At 37.3% G+C, this 19822-nt stretch overlaps 1 protein-coding gene across 2 annotated transcripts in view; it reads left to right on the forward strand.

Moving 5' to 3' along the window:
* The first annotated feature begins 1516 nt into the window (after positions 1–1516).
* Positions 1517–19822, forward strand: part of KIFAP3 (kinesin associated protein 3) — a 69686-nt gene continuing 51380 nt past the window's right edge. For both annotated transcript variants that reach the window (XM_026682183.2, XM_087960962.1), the window contains exons 1-10: positions 1517–1658; positions 2240–2371; positions 6115–6269; positions 8484–8539; positions 9891–10032; positions 10900–10999; positions 11149–11273; positions 12205–12303; positions 15472–15650; positions 17460–17622. In XM_026682183.2, the coding sequence (XP_026537968.1) occupies positions 1627–1658; positions 2240–2371; positions 6115–6269; positions 8484–8539; positions 9891–10032; positions 10900–10999; positions 11149–11273; positions 12205–12303; positions 15472–15650; positions 17460–17622 (1183 nt within the window). In that variant the 5' untranslated portion in view covers positions 1517–1626. The remainder of the gene's footprint in view (positions 1659–2239; positions 2372–6114; positions 6270–8483; positions 8540–9890; positions 10033–10899; positions 11000–11148; positions 11274–12204; positions 12304–15471; positions 15651–17459; positions 17623–19822) is intronic.

The raw sequence follows: 19822 nt of genomic DNA on the forward strand, positions 1-19822 counted from the left end.
TTGGATCAACAGTTGTCTGAGGCCTATAAGATGTAATTTTCCTCCCTTTGCCTGTATTTTCTTTCCCTTGCTTGGCTGAAAGGCCAGCTTACAAGCAGGCCTTGCCCTGGGGGAATCCCGAGGGGCAGAAGGGGATGGCTGGATGAGGAATTGGCCAAGGTCTACAAGCCATAACTGCCTTCTACATAGGTAGCTTCTTTAGGTTCCCTTGCATGACTGAACTGAGAGACCCAGTGAGATGGGGGAGATAGATAGGCGAGGGCGCTGCTGCATCCCTGCAGTGGGTGGGTCATAAGGGTGAACAATGGGGGAATTGAAACGGCCATAACTTTAAAACCGGATTGGATGTACTTTTTCAGCATTGTCTTGTAACTTCAATAGATGCTAAGAGACCAGCCGTATGTCGAGAACTACTTGTATACAGTTACATAGACGTTTTTAGGCACATCTGGACTAATTGTATGTTTCAATGAAAACGGAAGGGAACAGAAGCTGACCAATCTCTACTTGATCCAAAGTTATATGTGTACTATTAATATGCAGTTTTTACAATTTTTACACTGATGATGCACACAAGGCCAATATTTTTATTGTGGAGAACTTGATCACTTCATAAATGGTCTGTTAATTCCCCCCCCCCTTCTGAAGCAACAATTAAGTGGTGTACTTGTGGGGCAGAGAACATAGAACAATAGAGTTGGAAGGGACTTTGAGGTTTTCTAGTCCAAGCTTCTGCTCAAGGAGGAGAGGAGACCCTATACAATTTCAGACAAGTGGTTGTTCAGTCTCTTTCAAATCCTCCAGTGATGGAGTAACCCAACTTCCCAAGGCAAGTTATTCCATTGGTTGATTGTTCTCACCATTAGGAATTTCCTTAGTTCTAGGTTGCTTCTCTGCTTGATTAGCTTCCATAGTCTCTTGCCTTGCCTTTTGGTGCTTTAGAAAATAGTTTGATCTCCTTCTCTTTGTAGGAGCCCCTCAAATATTGAAACAATACTCCCCTAGACCTTATTTTGATAATATATTCTTTCTCTAAGCTCTGTGTTTACATTTCACAATACAGTATAAATGAGTTAAAAAACAGGTAATTTGTCTATCTCGGGAAATTATCTTCTACCTATAATCAACTGTCTTTTAGAATTTGGATGTGGAAAATGTTAAACAGTGAACTGAAGACAAAACGTGAAGTGTAGAAGTGTAGACATAACACATTTAAGCATGTAATATAGTGAAAATCAAATTCACTATTGCTGCTAAATTAAGAAGTTTTAAAACGCAAAGGATGCTAGACTTTTCTCGCAGAAAAGTAAAAAATCTGTACTGTATCTTTACTATTCAGCATTTTTATTCAGCCTAGCCACGATCAAAAACTAAAAGCTTTCAAGTTTAAGTTCATTTACGAAAGCTCCCCTTTTACAAACATCAGCAAACGTCACACAGCACCGCTTCCAAGCAAGGCGTTCTCTCTAGAAACCCTCTGCGCCTGCGCCTCGTGTTGCGACTTGCGCCTGCGCAGCGCGGCTCGCTTTTTCTCCCTTGGTAACGGAAACCCAACCCAACCGGTCTCGGCTTCGCTGGCGGTCGCCCTTTCCTTCCCTGCCTCTTTTAAGGTTGACCGTCGCCGCTATGCAGGGGGAGGATGCTCGGTACCTCAAAAGGTAATGGTTTTCCCGCCAAAGTGAAGCGGGAGGGCGCACTGAACCGAGAGTAAGAGCAGAAGGCCGAGGAGGGGCGCGGTTCTTCTGCTGGAGAAAATGGCAGGAGATGAAGGATGCCTCGGCCGGGAGGGCGGCTAGCTTTTCAGAAGGTGTTGAGCTGCACCAGGTTTGGGTTAATGCCCAACAGATGGGTGATTTCAAGGGAAAGGACCTTAGTGGAAAAGCGGGGGCGGTCTGGGGCGACACCAGCCTACCCTGTTCGAGCGTATCGCCCCTGCGGTGGCTTTAGCTCTTTGCGAACCATGGGAATGACCATTCTCTCTACTGATGTTAGGGAAGATCTTGACTGCTTTTTGGCGGGATATAGTTTCATTTCTTTTAAACTTGCACAGCTCACATGCTGGAAATAATAAGGAAGCATACTGAATGTAACAGCAACTTTATAAAATAATATAGATTATATTGATCAGTTCAAACTTGTGAGGTACTGCAACCTGGAAAAATCCTCAGAATGTTTTTATTTCTGTGCTTAGCTGATACAAAAATTGTAGGTTTTTAATTCACTAATTTTTACTTAACAGAAAGGTAAAAGGTGGAAATATTGATGTACATCCATCAGAAAAGGCACTTATAGTTCATTATGAAGTGGAAGCTACAATTCTTGGGGAGATGGGAGATCCTATGTTGGGAGAGCGTAAGGAATGTCAAAAAATGTAAGTTTACAATGTTCAAGTAAACCTTTGTTCAAAAGCCTTTGATGAAACATTTTGGATAGCCAATGTTTTTGTCTTTAAAGTCTTTTTTTTTTAAAGATTGAATTAGAAAAATAAAATCTGAAGCCTTAATTTAATTATATATATTTTTATACATTTAGTTAGAAGAGATGTCAAGCACATATATTTATTTTAAATCATTTTAAATCATTTAAAATACATGAAAAGTTCTTACTATGCCTCAAATATTTTATTAAGAGATCCAAAATATATATAGCACTTTTCCAATTGCAACCAAGATCCATAATATCAAAGAAAGAAAATGTATTTATTACTTCATGTTAAATGATTGATTTATCCTCATAAAAAGAGAGAAAAGAGATTTAACCACCACTCTCCTAGGAGAAAAGGTTTGCTGCTTTATTTTAGTAAAAGAAAAATAATCCTATTTTTTATGATGGCAAGTCCTTTTTGCACAATGATTGTGTTTATTTTCCCTTTGCATGTATTTGTACACCATATTTTGCCATGGGTTAGCATGGTTAATTAAATTGTGGTTTATTAATTGCTAGATTTTTCTAACTGCTAGTAAGGCATTTGACAAAGTAGGCAACAACCTACTTCTTGGTAAGTAAGAAAAATGTGAGATAGTCAGCATCGCTAACAGATTGATTTATAACTGGCTGACAAAACGCTGTTATAGAAAACAATGTATAAATGTATAAATAAATAGTTAATGCATTGGTTGCCAGTAGGCCTGTGGATCAATTCAGAGGGCATGGCATGGCACTGTCCTGCTACAGTTAGGTTAAGGTGTAGCCTCCATTTGAAATGGGGGGTCATAAAATCGCTTCTTGGTTGTGGCCCAGCTCCATGGGCCACATTGCATCTTGAAATATGTTTGGCTTTTTTACTTCTGATAGAAAGCTCTGAAAGGGTTTCTTTTTAAGCTGGGTTTCTTTGATGCCTTAGTGGGAAAGGCAGATGTCTATATTATTCTTTATTGCTTTTTTCTAAGCTTAGTATTTCAAGACTGTTGTTGAGATTCCAGTATACCACCCAAATGTTAGATAAATAAATAAATGCACACATTCCCTTTTCCAGTTCAGATGTTGTGTGCACACACATTTGCAGGTAACATAAAAGCCACTTTAAACTTATTCTTAGTGAATTAGATTTTCCATTGCTAATAATACAATAGAAAGAGCAATACTGTCATGACCTTGTTGAAATCTGACTCTGAGGAGGAAGCCAAACAGCTGACAGGGAGTGGGAGTGTGGCTTTGTTGGCTGGGAAGAAACTGGGGAAGGGCAAAGCCCAGCTGTGCAGAGAAAGGGAGAGGTAGAACAAGGGAGAGGGAATCCAGAGGAAGACCCAGGCCCACCCCCTCTTCATCCTAGGGCACGTAAGGAGGAATGGAAAAGAGAGCAACATGGGTTGCATGGCTTATGGGGGAGGAAAGGGCCCTGATTCCCTTCATTAGCTGCAGCTGGTAACACAGTGTATAAAAAAAGGCAAGCTGTTGGGAGCAAATGTGACTTTATCTTGTATCATTGTGGCTTATCTGTGTTCCTGGCATCTTCCCAACTGTGTGAATTTTGCCGTGCTTTCAAGTCTGAAATTTCTGCTCCTGCCCTGCCAAACTAATTACTTCAGTTGGTTTGTTTGGATTTTAAGTTACAGTTTGTGTGTACCTTTTTTTGGACTGAATTTTCTACAGTTAAAGCAGGGGTGGGATGCTACCGGTTCGGCTCTGAAGAGCAGCAGACACCAAACAGGTTCGCTGCAACAGCCTTTTGTTCATCTGTTTGGCTCACCCGCCCGTCTGGGCTCTTGGCTGTTCTTTATTTCATGCTTTTTCAACCTCAGCTGCTTTGCGCGGCACAATTGAGGTTGAAAAAGCAGGAAAGAAGAGGTTTTTCAAAAGCTGCGCACCTGCACGCAGTGCTTGTCAGCTGTTCGGGTGGCACAGCTGAGTTTTTTTGGAAATGCTGTACACACATGTGCAAAACACACTCTCACTGAACTGGTAGTAGCACTGGTTGAATCCCACCCCTGAGTTAAATGCTGTTCCTGGGAGAGTTTTTCTCCAGCCGAAGGTAACCTGGACATTGGGGGCAAAGTTGGAGATAATAAAGGGACTCTTATTGCTTATTATGACTGTGTTGCCTTTGTGCCACGCCCCGGGGTCATTACAAATACACTCTCCCATCTCATTCTCATATATTTTTTAATTGGAATAAAAATTTATACCTAACAATCTCTCTGATCATACGTTTGTAGCTGTTTCAAGAGGGTTGAATAGTCCTATTAGCAGCCATACTTTGATATAGGTAGTCCTTTGACTGTAATGGTGTCTCCATTATATATGGTTGTGGATTGTGATGGCCATTAAGTGAAGCATCTAATTTAATGACTTCACCCCATCCCACCCTGTAGCTCAAATGGAGCATGAGGTGACTCAGGATAAGTCCTACAAATAGGCCTTGACTTAATTGCTCTTTGTTTTGCTGGTGGCTTCTTTAGGCTCCCTTGTGGCTGGCTTCAGAACAACTGAAGCTTCCAGGGACCGGGTGGGATGGGTGGGGAAGATGGTTTGGTACTGCAGCATCCCTATGGTCAATTGTAAGGGTGAAGAAAAGCAGGGGCACTGCAATGGCCGTAAGTTTGAAACAGGATTGTAAATACCTTTGGGAGGGATTGTCATAACTTTGAACAGTCACTAAGTGAATAGTTATAAATCAAGGAATACCTGTGGTTGCTTTTCTCTCAGGCCACCACCAGTGGTAGTGATGAGAATTGTAAACATTCATGGAGGGCAAACAGGGTTTTGAGGATGTCCGCTGCCTCTGATTTGCCCGTTTGTATTGTAGACGGCATTATTCTGGAATTCAGATTCAGATTTAAAATCAACACAGACAGTCCTTGTTTAGTGACAGACAGCCTTGTTGAACAATAATTTGCAGTTATGATAATGAAAAAGTAACTTTACAATCCCTCGCATTTACAATCTTTGCAGGTCTAAAGCAGGAAAGCTGAAGTAAGATCATAATCACTGTTGCAGTTCCACTTTGCAACTAGTTTGCTTAACTAGTTGCCAGTCCCAATTATGGTCGCTAAATGAGGAATAGCTTTAGCATGTTTTGGTTAACTGCAACTCAGTGGCCATACATGAAATTGGGTATAACGGAGTACTGTCTCCTGATATATTTGATCATTTTTATCGTTTCTGCCATATTTGTTCTATGGTTGTTTTCATTGTGGGCTTTGTCTAGTTCGGTGGAGATTAAATACAAATATTATATGCCAGTTAACAGATCTGAATGAAGTTTGGGTCATGAGTGAGAAGGGCTTTGCTTTAAATAAAACAAGAAAACCAAATGGCCCATTTTTGTCTACCAAAATAGCAATAGTGCTTAGACTTATGTATCACTTCCCAGCACTTTACAGCAGTTTCAAGATCAGCATATTGCCTTCAGCAATCTGAGCCCTCATTTCACTGACCTTGGAAGGGTGGAATGGTGAGTCAACCTTGTGCCTATCAGGATCAAACCCCAGGCTGTGGACAGTCTTTGCCAGCAATACTACCTTCTAACCACTGCACCACCATGGCTCTTGATAAAGGTTGAAATTGTAAAATAATTTATATTTTAAGACTGAATTTTATACATTTAAAACTAAATGTTGAAGATAGAATTTGTGTGCAAGCTGAAAATAAAAGCTGCTGGGTTTTATTTTACAGCATTCGGTTGAAAAGTCTCAATGCAAATACAGACATTTCTTCCTTGGCTCGGAAGGTGGTAGAGGAATGCAAACTTATTCATCCCTCCAAACTGGCTGAGGTGGAACAATTACTCTATTACCTGCAAAATCGCAGAGATACCTCATCCGCCAAAGGTGAGCAAAACAAGTTCAGATTGAAACAAATTATATGTGACATGAGCACTTTTTCCTTTGAGAATATTAATGGGATAGGATGGGATGGGATGGGATGGAAGGGACCTTGGAAGTTTTCTAATCCAGCCCCCATCTCAAGCCTATACCATTTCAGATAAGTGACTGTCTAGACTTGAATCTCTAGACTCTTCTTAAAATCATCCAGTGATGAAGTGCCCACAATTTCTAGAGGAAAGCTTTCCACTGGTTAATTGTCCTCACTCTTAGGAAATTCTCCTTAATTCCAGGTTGCTTCTCTCTTTGATTAGTTTCCAAGCATTGCTTCTTGCCCTGCCCTCTGGTGCATTGGAGAATAATTTGACCTTCTCTTCTTTGTGGTAGCCCCTCAAATATTGAAATACTGCTATCATGTCACCCCTAATTCTTCTTTTCTTTAGACTAGCCAAGCCCAAATCCTGCAGCTATTCTTCATATGTTTTAGTCTCCAGGCCTTTGATCATCTTAGTTGCTCTTCTCTGAACTTTTTCCAAAGTCTCAACATCTTTTTTGTAGTATGGTGACCAAAATTTGTTGCAAGTGTGGTCTTAATAGGGTTTCATAAAGCAGTACTAAAACTTCATGTGATCTTGATTCTATGCCTCTGTTTATACACCCAGGATTGTATTAGCTTTGTTGGCTGCTGCTGCACAAAGCTGGCTTATATTCAAATAATCATCCACTAGGACTCCAACGTCCCTCTCACAATTACTGTTTTTGAGTCAGGTCTCGCCTAATCTGTACTTATACCTTTGATTTTTCCTGCCTAAATGTAAAACTTTGCTTTTTTCCACATTAAAATTCATTTTGTTGGATAGGGCCATTGTTCAAGTTTGTCAATATCTTTTTGGAATCTGAGCTTGTCTTCTGGGGTGTTGGCTACTCCTGCCAATTTAGTGTCATCTGCAAATTTGATGAGTTCCCCTTCTATTCCTTCATCTAAGTCATTTATGAAGGTATTGAAGAGTACTGGGCTTAAGATGAAGCCTTGTGATAACCCACTACTTACTTCTCTCCATGTGGATCTAGTACCATTAGGCCCCCCTTATTATCGGAACACACCCCCCCCCCCCCCCCAAGGAAAGGGGAGGGGGGGGGCCCCCCCCCCCCCCCACACCCCCCCCCCCCCCCCCCCCCCCCGCCCCCCCCCCCCCCCCCCCCATACTTATTCAGTAGGGTTTGTCAGCCAGCTACAAATCCATCTGATGGTGATGATGTCTATTCCACATTTTTTCATCTTACCAAGAAGTAGGTTGTGGTCTACTTTGTCAAATGCCTTACTGAAATCTAAGTATACTATGTGCACAGCATTTCACTGGTCTACTAATTTAGTGACTTTATCAAAGAATGAAATAAGATTGATTTGGCATGATCTGTTTTTAACAAACCTATGCTAGCTATTAGTTATAAATTTATTTGCTTCTCGTTCACAGATCTGTTTTTTGATTATCTTTTCCAGGATCTTCCTAGGTATTGATATTAGACTGATTGGTCTGTAGTTTCCTGGGTCCCCCCCCCCCCTTTCTTGAAGGTGGTAATCACATCAGCCCTTTTCCAATCCTTAGATACTTTCCTAGTGCTCCAGGATTTTTGAAAGATATGGTACAGTGGTTCTGATATAACATCTGCCAACTCCTTCAGAACTCTGGGATGTAATCTGTCAGGTCCCAGTGATTTATATTTGTCAAGGTCAGATAGGTGTTCTCTTCCCATTTTCTTGCTTATTTTAATTTTAATTTTTAGTTTGTCTTTTACTGTAGTTTTTTTGGTATGTTGGGTTATAATTTCTTTTTGCATGAAAATTGATGTGAAGAATAAGTGAAGCAGCTCTGCTTGTCCCTACTGCCTGTTATTTCCTTGCCATCTTCCTTGAGCACTTTTTCCTTTGAGAATATTGAGAGGAAAAGGCCAGTACTATTGGCAACCACTGTTTGAACCAAAATAATTGGTATGTTTATGGAAAAACAATGATTGCTTGTATATTGCAATGAAATTTAGCACTATTGGTTTTGATTGATCGATTGAGGAAAATTATGCTTCTATATGCCTGTAGAAATACTGATATCACATTTAATCAATTCTACCTGCTCTAATTACCCTATTTTCCTAAACATGATAAAAGTAAGGAAAGACTTTTAAAAAGTATATAAGCCATTATTCTGTATTGTCTTTCCACAGAAAAGAAAGAAAAATCCAGTAAACCTAAAGATCCACCACCATTTGAAGGGATGGAGGTAGGTATAATTGAATCCAATTTAGTATTTTTTCTAAAATGTATATTTTATACAAAAATACTGAAATTATTAAAGATTAATCTATTTTAAACAGATTTGCATCTTATATTTTATTGTTCAATTGTACAATATAACAAATTATTACATTTTAAAAGAACTTTTAACACTTTAGTTAATTTATTATTAAATAATCCATTATTTCTTGGTTTTTCTCTGTTCCTTGTTTCTAATAATTCTGGAACAAAATCATTATTAAAGTTATTATCATAGTTGTCTATTTTACTGTAATACCAGGGCTTAGGCTGCATTTGAATTTATATATTACTAAAACTGTCTGTTTTTAACCTTCAGTTGGATGAAACATTGCATCATAAGATGATAAGTTATTATTCATATGGGATTAACATTTTAATGATCTTCAGATCAGTTGTATAGGCAAAGTTGTGGCCACTTCAATTGCCACCACACTGCCATCACATGATCAAGATTTTTGACACTCACTACCAGCTTTCCACAAGCAAAATCAATGAGAAAGTTGGCAGAAGTCAGAAATCATTCCCATTCCCATTGCTACTTTGCTCAACTGTTTACCTCTTTGGGGTAAGGAAATATTTCTGAAAGAATGAGCCAAGGGATCATGGATTGTCTAGTATTAGCTATAATTTATATATGCAGTGCTTCAGGTTTAAAGGGAAGAAGGTGATATGGAGCATACTTAGACTTCTAATGTAGAGCTTGCTGGCAACTGCTTAAAGCAGCTACATCTTTTCCTGAATTCACTTGACTATATTCTGCAATCACAATGCAATCCTGGAAAAGGCATGTTTGGTTTCAGATTTACTGGCGGGTGCTGCATGCACATCTACATGCCCTTCAAATCTTTTTACTATGATTCTGGAGCATAGCAATTTGTTATCATTTTCTATTTCTTGTATGTTAACTGACAAAGAAGCAATTCCATTCCAAAAATAAAAACCATTGGGTTCTTTGAACTTGATTGTTTTCCTTTAGGCTAGAAAACATCAGTTCACTGCAGGAAAACAGCCAAGTTCAGTGAACAACAAGAACCCAGCAGTTCAAATCTGAGTTCCATATATTCTCTACAACTGTAATATATGACAGCGCATTCAGATTAATATTATTCAACATTAATTATTTTATTTAATTATTCAAGTTAATCTGATTTTATATTTCCTTCAGCTCTGTTTATACAAAACTTTACTTTTTAACATGAATTATTGTCTCTTCAACGCATTTAGACTGTTTTCATGTTTAACTTTCCTTATAACTGTTTGCTTATTGATGTCTTGCATTCCTCTGTATTCTAATTTTCCCTGCCTGGTGTTTTCAGATTGATGAAGTAGCTAATATTAATGACATGGATGAGTACATTGAATTGCTATATGAAGATATTCCAGATAAAGTTCGTGGCTCTGCACTTATTCTGCAGCTGGCCAGAAATCCTGATAACTTAGAAGAACTTCTCCTTAATGGTAATTATCAGATTAATGCTATTACGATTGGGCTGGCTATTGGCTCAATAAGTGGAGTAAATTTAGCTAACCATAATTAGATAAATGAATCCCACAAGAAATACTAGTTTGTGTTCAGAATAACTGATCCTTAATTAAAGTTGTGATTATTCAGAATAACCCAGACCATGGTTTTTCATTGACTCTTAAACTCATTAAATAATTGGCTGTCATGAGGTAGCACAGTAACTATTTTTGGTAATAGTGACTATCTTGGTTTAAATAATTTGAAAACCTGGGAAAAAATTATATATAAAAACAAATTGTTTATCTTTGTTACGGTAATGTTGTGCCTTTCAGAGACACTTGTAGTCAAAAGATTTTTGGTTTGGTACTATTCTGAATTTTTTAATTTTATTCATGGTGATTCATGTTCAGACTTTTTTGAGAGGTTAGGATCTAAAATGTATGTACTCCACAGAGATTCTCATTAAAAGCACTAATGTTTTCCTTATGTAAGTCAGTAAGGGGGCAAGTTAAAGTGTACAGTACTTTAAAGATAATTTTGACTCAATGCACATTCCAGTGTCTATAAATATAGGAAATTATGTTGATTACTTTTAAAAACCATCTGATGGGCCATTGTGAAGATCACTCAGGTTATATGGTAGATAAGATTGCTGGCACCTCCTGCTTTGAAAGAGGCAGTGGTCACCATCCTCCTCACCATCCTTGGATCCAAAGTTTTTCAACAACTATCAAACAGTCTGTAACTTTCCTTTTTTAGGGTAGGCTATTGAGAATATAGTTGATGAGAATCCTGAAGACATACTGTAAATATGAACGTCATGCTATTGTTGAGACAGTACTTTTCTTCTTACTTTTTAGAAACTGCATTGGGTGCTTTGGCCAGGGTTCTACGAGAGGACTGGAAACAAAGTGTAGAACTTGCTACTAATATAATATATATATTCTTCTGCTTTTCCAGGTATGTATAGTAACATGTATGTAAGTCAATATGTTCTGGAACATTAATATTTTAAAATGAATACAGCAGTAATTATTAAGTCATGCTTGTGGGTTAATATAGGATTTACTCTGACACCAGTACTCTGATTTTAATTCTTTTTAATGTAGCTTTTCTCAGTTTCATGGACTGATTACACACTATAAGATTGGAGCTCTTTGCATGAATATCATTGATCATGAGCTAAAGAGGCATGAACTCTGGCAAGAGGAACTTACCAAGAAGAAAAAAGCTGATATCCTTGTTTGTTGTTGTTAGTAGACTAATGGACAGGCATGAATCCAACTTATTCTTACAACTTAGAGCAGTCTACTTCATTTTACTCAGTTGTTGTGTTCACTCTGCATGCTCATTTGGTTGTTCTTCAGATTCTCCTAACCTTTAATTTTTAAATAAAATATTTTATGGTAGTAATGCTTTCAAGATTGAATATATTATTTATGAGAATGGTACCCTTTTGGATATATAGGATCTATTATCAGAGAATGAATAGAATATTAGTATATTTTCTGTATATAGAAAAATATTTTAGTGGTTATCTTAGTTTGGCAATTGCTACAAGAAATTAGTTGTAGTCTGTCACAGTCCCTTTATTTCAGGTTAATGCAGAGAACTAAGATATTGGTTAAAGAGAACTAGTATAAATCAACAAAGTAGCAGCAAATCTGCTTTTTGAATAGCTGTATTTATATTGGCTGGCAATTACTGAGGTTGCTCATATGTCACAGAAAACCAAAACGCCCAAATAGTTCTATCTTATTACCAACAATACTCTGATATTCATTGCTCAGTCATACTTGTTTTCTTCCTGCTCACAGAAATACTTAAGCAAGTCATGGAAACCCATTCAGTGTTTGGTTTCTGGAATTCCTGGATTGTTTTTTTTACTTTTGATTAATAGGAAAGTAATCCAGAGTTCCTGCTTATAACATATTACAAGAACATTGCTGACTGGTTTAATTGTTTTTACAATCAGAAGAAGCCAGTGAGGGTGATAATATATACTATAGCGTGTGCCAGAAGGCTTTCTGGACAAGGAGTCTTATGCTATATGCATATCGCGTCTTGTAATTGCAGCAGGACATGGGCATCTCCACATATCAAAAAGTGCTTTATAGGTTTTGCATTTCTTAAGTGTTGGGCATATCCTTATCTCTAAATATCACTTGATGAAGATCCTGAAAATCAAACACTGAAAAAAGAATATGAAAAAACCTTTAAAAAGTACCAAGGTCTGGTGGTTAAGCAAGAACAACTACTTCGAGGTACAAATTTTGATTCCTAATTATTCAATATACTATAGATACTTTCTCAGCATTTAGCAGAAATTATGGGAAAGTCTAAAAGATTGCATAACTTATTCTATTTGTTAAAAATGAAGCTATTTGAATGACTTAGAACTCAGTAGTGTTTATCTTTGTTTACCAAAAGTTTAAAAAGTTAATACAATAGCTATTTGTAGCATTGCATTTAAACTTAGTGCAAAGAATTAAGAACACTGTATATAGGTTAAAGTTAAACCAATGACTCGTCAGCTAATGACTTTCAAACTACAGTATTTGCCGGCGTATAAGACGACTGGGCGTATAAGACGACCCCCCAACATTTCCACTCAAAATATAGAGTTTGTTATATACTCGCCGTATAAGACTACCCCCTCTTCCACACACCTTCCACTTTTGCACTTTTTTTTTTTTTGACGCACTTTTCTGCTTTGGACAATTTTGAAATGAGCTAATCCAATTTTGAACCAAGAATATGCAAATAGCTATGGAGTTTAGAAATGAGTTTTAAAAATATTTTTCATTGCTTACCATTAAGCGTAAAATATGTTGTAAATAAAATGAGAACACAGGAAACGTTCTCTTCTCAATACAGCTGATCTCTCTCTCTCTCTCTCTCTCTCTCTCTCTCTCTCACACACACACACACACACACACACACACCAAAAACCCGGACACTGAAAAGGCTGCCAAGGAACAGTATATTCAATGCCTTCTCTTTAATCAAGAAACAAGGAATTCCTTAGAATCTTTTTTTTTCCCCAAGTGGCCCTCTTTAAAAAAAAAAATGGAGGTAACACTTTCATTCAAAAAAGTCTTCCAGTATCTGGAGTCGCTCAGACATATTGAAGTGAGGCAGGAGAGTAAGTGAAATTTGAAATGATCCAGCTACCGTTTTCTTCCCTCCCGCCCGAAGGCCATTATCTCCACGTCAAAACGAACGAGGGGAGGCAAAGAAGCCAAACACGCTAAAAAGGATCTCTTTATTTTCCTACACAAGGTCACACCTACTTTTCCGCATTCAAAGGACAACCTCTCCTCACCACCACCACACACACACACACCCCAATACCCGCAAACAATGTTCTGGGCATTAATCACCATTGCTACATTAACCTGGTAAATTTATACCCTGCCTCCCCCAGTGTTGCTTTGACGGCAGGATTTCACACAGTGGGGCGCTCGCTCGCTCTCTTCTCCGCTCTCCCACCGTTCGCACATGTTGGAAGCACCGTAAAACCTGATAACCCACCCGGGGCTCCCCATCCTTAACCTACAGCCGCCCGCATGCAAAACCTGCGTGCAAAAAGAAAAAAAGAAAAAAGAAAAGTACGCCGCAGGTGAGGATCTTCGAATCCTCTCCTCCCCACACCGCTAAGGAAGGAAGAGGGGAAAGGTTGCGCAGCGCGTGGCGAGTGACACCCGACACACACACACACACACACACACACACACACCGCTCCCCCCAGCCTCCCTCCCGGCTGCAACTCAAGCTCGAAGTGGGAGTCGGAGTCCTCCCGGCGTATAAGACGACCCCCCCACTTGGAGGCATGTTTTTCAGGGCAAAAAAGTCGTCTTATACGCCGGCAAATACGGTACGTTTATATAAGGCACATTCACTGCCTTGGGGTGTATATAACATAATGGAATTAATAATTTCACATTGTTGTGTATATACTAATAATGGAGAAGCAAATTCTAAAAGCTCTTTAAAAACTGATATACTGTATAGCAGGGGTCCCCAACCGCCGGTCCGCGGACCTGCACCGGGCCGCGGAACAAGCCTTACCGGCCGCTGGTTGCTGGGCGCCGCCATCTTTTTGGTAAAAAAGCAATTTTTCGTCAAAAAGATGGGGCGCATGCGTTGGTGAGCTTTTTCGGTAGAAAGCCATTTCTACCCGAAAAGCTCACCAGCGCTGGCGCCGATTTTTGATTTAAAATCACTTCCGTGACGCCACCGGAAGTGATTTTTCGTCAAAAAGATGGCGGCGCCCAGCTGACGCTGAACCGGGCTGGCGCTTCAGCTGACGCCGGAACCGGGCCGCGCGCCGAAAAGGTTGGGGATCCCTGCTGTATAGTATTGTAAATGAAAATATATTGAGCAGAAAAAGAGTTTCTGAGAATTTAATGTTAGATTTGAATGTTCATTAGATGAAAACACCCCACTAGTAAGTACTTTTCCTGAAGGTCAGTGCCATTAAATAGCCTGCCAGAAAAATTTCAAGAGAGAAAAGGAGACAGACAGAGATCTTCTTTCCTTTCCTCTGCATATACTCATCCTCCATATGTATCCTGATGTTTCTTCTTATATACCTTACAAATTTTTTTATTTTGAAAGTCAGGAAGGCACAAACTCTGGAATGGGAAAAATATGATTCCCAGTATTTATTAATTAAAGTAGAATTGATAAGTATGTAATTTGATTGTAACTTGAAAGTGCAGCTAATTAATTTGACCTATTTCTGCTCAAAATACAAATGAAATAAAATGTTCGGAAACTTATATTACTATGTATTAATTTGTATTATTTTAGTGAAGATAATATATTTAACAGAAGTAAAGTCACTTAAATCTTTTATTGGTTTAATCGCTAACAATTATGATTAAGTTCAGTATAACCGAAAGGTGTTGCGTTGGATAAAGAGGATGGTCTTGGTCAGAAGGAAGGTCTACTACCAAGGGAACAATCAGATAAAGGAAACATGACCGTGAACCAAGAAAAATTTGCGAAAATGTCTCAGGGACCCTTCATGTCACCTCCCCTCCCCCCAATTTTAATGAAGATAAAAGGGAAAATGTAGCACATTCATACTTCCAACATTTTATTATTATAGCTGTTCTAATTAAAAAAATAGTTTAGATCTTCACTGGATTTGTTTCTTTATCTGGTCTACTTAATAGGGCTGACATTTATAAAATTGCTTTTTGAAAAACTTTCGGATAAAGAAATAGCACACATTTGAGATAGACAATGCAGATGTGTTGATTTATCTTTTGAGTTTAAGTTCAGAATATTGTTGTTCACAGTATATAATACATATACAACAAAGTTGATCCAGATGCTTGAAATAATTCATGAATTAAAAAGTGACCAGAGAATACTCATAATCTCTCAACTGTGTGTTTTGTTTTTGCCTGCTGATGAATCAGTTGCTCTTTATTTGCTGCTAAATCTTGCTGAGGACACACGGACTGAATTGAAGATGAGGAACAAGAATATTGTCCATATGTTGGTGAAAGCTCTTGACCGAGATAACTTTGAACTGTTAATACTGGTTGTGTCATTTCTGAAGAAACTCAGCATCTTTATGGAAAACAAAAATGATATGGTATAATTTTATAGTTTTCTATTGAAATATTGTTACATATGCTGAAAGCTAGTCAACAAAGCAGAATGAAATTTCTAGTTTTCATTTTGTTTTTATCTGCTAAGCGGCCCATGCTATGCATCAGATACTTTGTTGCTTTATTTGTTTCTGTGGGGAAAAGTCAAGTAGTTGTTTAAAACAGGGATCGCCAACCTTTTGGACCTCAGAGACCACCAAGCTCATAATTTTAAATCCCAGGGGCCACTAACCGGTTCTGTGGGCGTGGCCTAATTTATGGGTGTGGCTTGGTGGTCATGTGACTGGCTGGGCATGGCTTGTATGTAAATATTATAAATATTTATATAAATATTGAATTTTTTATTTAAAAAAAGAACAACTTTTACCCAAAATCAGGCAAAGCAGGCAGGCAGATTGAGTTGCTCAGAATCACAGATTCATTCAGAGATCTATCTATCTGCCATTGTCTAGCTCAGTCTGTCACATAAAGTTTGCTTGCAAGCAAACTCAAAATTAACTCACAACACACCATGTATGTAAATATTGAATTTTTTATTAACAAAAGAGCAACTTTTACTGAAAATCAGGCAAAGCAGGCAGGCAGATTGAGTTGCTCATAGAATCATTCAGTGATCTATCTATCGGCTAGCTCAGTCTCTCAAATTTTCTTACCATGAGTCTGCACTGAATAACTGAAACTTCAATCCTAAGGGAGGTTTGGCTGTGCTTAAAAGCAGAGCTGAAGATCTAAAGACTAGCTAGAAAGCAAGAAATCCAACCATTTCCTGCTTCCTAAATCTAAATCTCCCGGCACAGCAGAACAGATGATGGTCGGAAAAAGGTAAAATAGCAATTTAGCAGGCAAGTTTGCCGGGTAAGAAGTGGGCGGGGAGTGTTCCTGCAGGCCATGTGGATGGTGCCTTGTGTTTCTGCGCAGCCTGGATTAATTGCTTTGGGGAGGGGTGCTCTGGGTTTGAAATTTCTCTGCGACCCACCAAAATTTTCTCACGACCCACCAGTGGGCCGTGGCCCACCAGTTGGCAACCGCTGGTTTAAAAGACAGAATATCCTTACTATGCAGAAGAATCCCAGGTTCATTAAGTGGAACAAATGAATTGAAATTTCAGATTTCTTTCTTAAAAAGACACAGTGACTTGTAGTAAATTATATCATAATGTATTGGAATAGATGGTTCAACTAATATAAATTGGTCTCAGACATTCAGACGACAAAATCCTATATATATTAGATTATTGTAGATTAGTCATTGTAGTGAGTCTGTTGAATTATGTCTAACAAGTTTTATTGATTAAATTTGTATACAGCTAAACAAAAAGATGAGATATTTAATTTACCTTTTAATTATGATCAGATGTCTCTTCTGAATTGATAGTGGTTATAGGTATTTGGAAATGCTACTTTTAAAACAAGATGCAAATTTTAAGTACTTTCAAATGATACATTTTTGAACATGATACACTTAATTTGAAGCAGTGTATTACTTAATACCTTGTTCCCTAAAGCAGATAAACAGTATCTCAGAATGAAAAATTGGAAAAAAATGAAAATGGAACTATTTCAACTTAATACACTAAAATGTATTGAGGCTAGTTAAATTAAATATCCATTCATTACGTGTTGAATGAAGAAAATCTATAAACAATTCATGAGAAATTCCAACAAACCCTTTTAATATAATTATTGGTACATAATGGAGAGATATTTGTCTATCATTACATTTTTCCTTCGGTTTGTGTTAAATGTTAGCAATATTTCACAAAGTCTTAATGTTTTTCCATACTTCTTCCATAGGTTGAAATGGATATAATTGACAAACTAGTGAAAATGATACCATGTGAACATGAAGATCTTCTGAATATTACTCTTAGACTTTTACTGAACCTTTCCTTTGACACAGGCTTGAGAAATAAGATGGTGCAAGTTGGACTTCTTCCAAAACTCACTGCATTGTTGGGTAGATTTCTTTTCTCACTATGAAACTTAGCATTAGTCTTAATAATCATGCTCCATTGTTTATTAGAATTTTAGGAATTATATTTTTCTATTGATTAGCATGATTAACATGTTAACTATTGCTTTAAATGCCTGAATATCTTTGGTTATGTTGTTGTAGCATTCCTGACATATTCTCATAAGTATTCTACAGGTATTAGAATATTTCAGTAAATTCAATAATATTTTTATCTTCAAAATCTGTTGATTTTTATTATGATTTTCAATTTATTTTAAAACCAGTTTGGTGTAGTGGTTGTTGGCCTTGAAACCAGGAGACTGCTCTAGTGAAATTGGCATGCCACAAAGCAACAGACTTTACCACTCCCTTTCTTTGCTGAAATGCATCTAAGCCCCCATCAAAGATATTGGAAATAAAATTAGGTCATTACAATCCATTGTTTTGTTTGGGAGCATTCATGCATTAATGCCTGCTTAGGGAAGGGAAAGGAAAGGTGTTGGGGTGGTAGAGCATGCTGAGAGCTAGAAGGCTGCTGGAAATTGCTTTATCTTCCTGAATAATTATTGTATAATTTTATACACACATCAAAATTATGAGTAATTTTTCACCAAAGAAGCCAATAGGTTTTTGAATAAGCAGTCTTTTCCATGACAGTCAGTTTGTTACAGCAATTACAACCTATTCTCAAAATTACAAAAGGATCACCTAAAACATTATTTCTGAATGTAAGTAATATTAAGTATTTCTAAATGATGGTGACATTATATCTGTGTCTCATTTAATGAGGCTAAAGGAAATATACACCTTACCTAGAAAGTTGCTGGATCTCAGTATGGTTGATTTAATAATAGATTCCATCAATCAATCTATTCAGCAATAACTCCTGATTTCATTTTCCCAGATCTAAATTATAACTAATAAGTCGATCTCTTTATCTCATCTAGCAGGTTTCTAACACATTCAGATTGGATTCTCCAAACTGGATTAATTTGACATTCATAACTTCAGAAAGATGTTCTAAGAAGAATAACACAAACTCTACAAACAAAGAATCTTGGTGCCCAATTTCCAGTTTCAAAGTATTACAAATTCACAAGATAATCAGGTGAAAACAATCAGGTTATTACTATAAAATCTAGTCTTGCCCATCACCCTGCAGAACCAAGCCGAATTTTTAAAAGTCAAATGAATTAACAACTAGACTCCTTCTACGTAGCAAGAAGAATGCATCAATAGGGTATTCCGCTATTGCAGAGCAACCTACTGGAAGTAACTGGTATATACTTCCCAGTTGTGCTCTGATCTTGACGACTCCTTTTATATTTTTATCGTGCTGCTTCATATTTTAAAACAGTGACTATTCTTTTTTGTTAGACATACAATGAAAGTTAAGAAATGCATTTTATTTTGTTCCATAATAAGAAAATACATATTATGTATTCATTAGAACATTCCAATCTCCACAAGTTCTTAAAGATGCTACTTAAAAATGTAAAATTTTACTGGAGAGTAAATATTTTAAAATCAGGGCTCTAAAGTATTATTTCTGATAATCAGCTCAAAATTTCACATTTTTTGTCATTGACATTTTAAAATTGGAACTCTGTGACAACCCCTGCTATAAATGATTTTTATCTTTTCTCCATGTTATCATTTTTTCATTCTCCTTAATCAAGAGGCCTGCTATATTAATCTATTTTATGTTTTGCTTTGTATTGTTCTTCTGTCTCAGCTATGGCACCTTATTAACATTGTTATTTTTATGAATAGTCCTTTCAAAAGCTATTTTTTAAAAACTATTTGTCCTTTTTATATTGAATTTAAAACTATATATTAAGCAGTTTACACATATGTATGAGAAAGGAGTTACTTATTAAAAGCAGCAGTGTTTTTCTAATTAAGTCTAATTTATCCTATAAAGAAACATGGATTTCCAAACCCAATTAAGTGAGCAAACAATAAAAGTTAGATGCAGCAGAACATAACAGAAAGCATATGTCCTGCCTTAAGAGTTCAACAATATCTTATCAAGATTGCTTGAAGTTACTCATAGCAGTAAAATGTTATGTTTCCTCTTGTTTTTCCAATTAAATGGAAAAACCTTCATTCTTACAGCAATTCTGCTACAGCTGGTTTCAATATTTTGTGTGTGAATGTTGCTTGAGGTGTCCATTTTTTCCTAGCAGTAATTGGTTGTAAC

This window comes from Notechis scutatus, chromosome 3 (assembly GCF_049901735.1).
Source record: "Notechis scutatus isolate UNSWTSFEM ecotype Mainland chromosome 3, rNotScu1.2, whole genome shotgun sequence".
NCBI lineage: Eukaryota > Metazoa > Chordata > Lepidosauria > Squamata > Elapidae > Notechis > Notechis scutatus.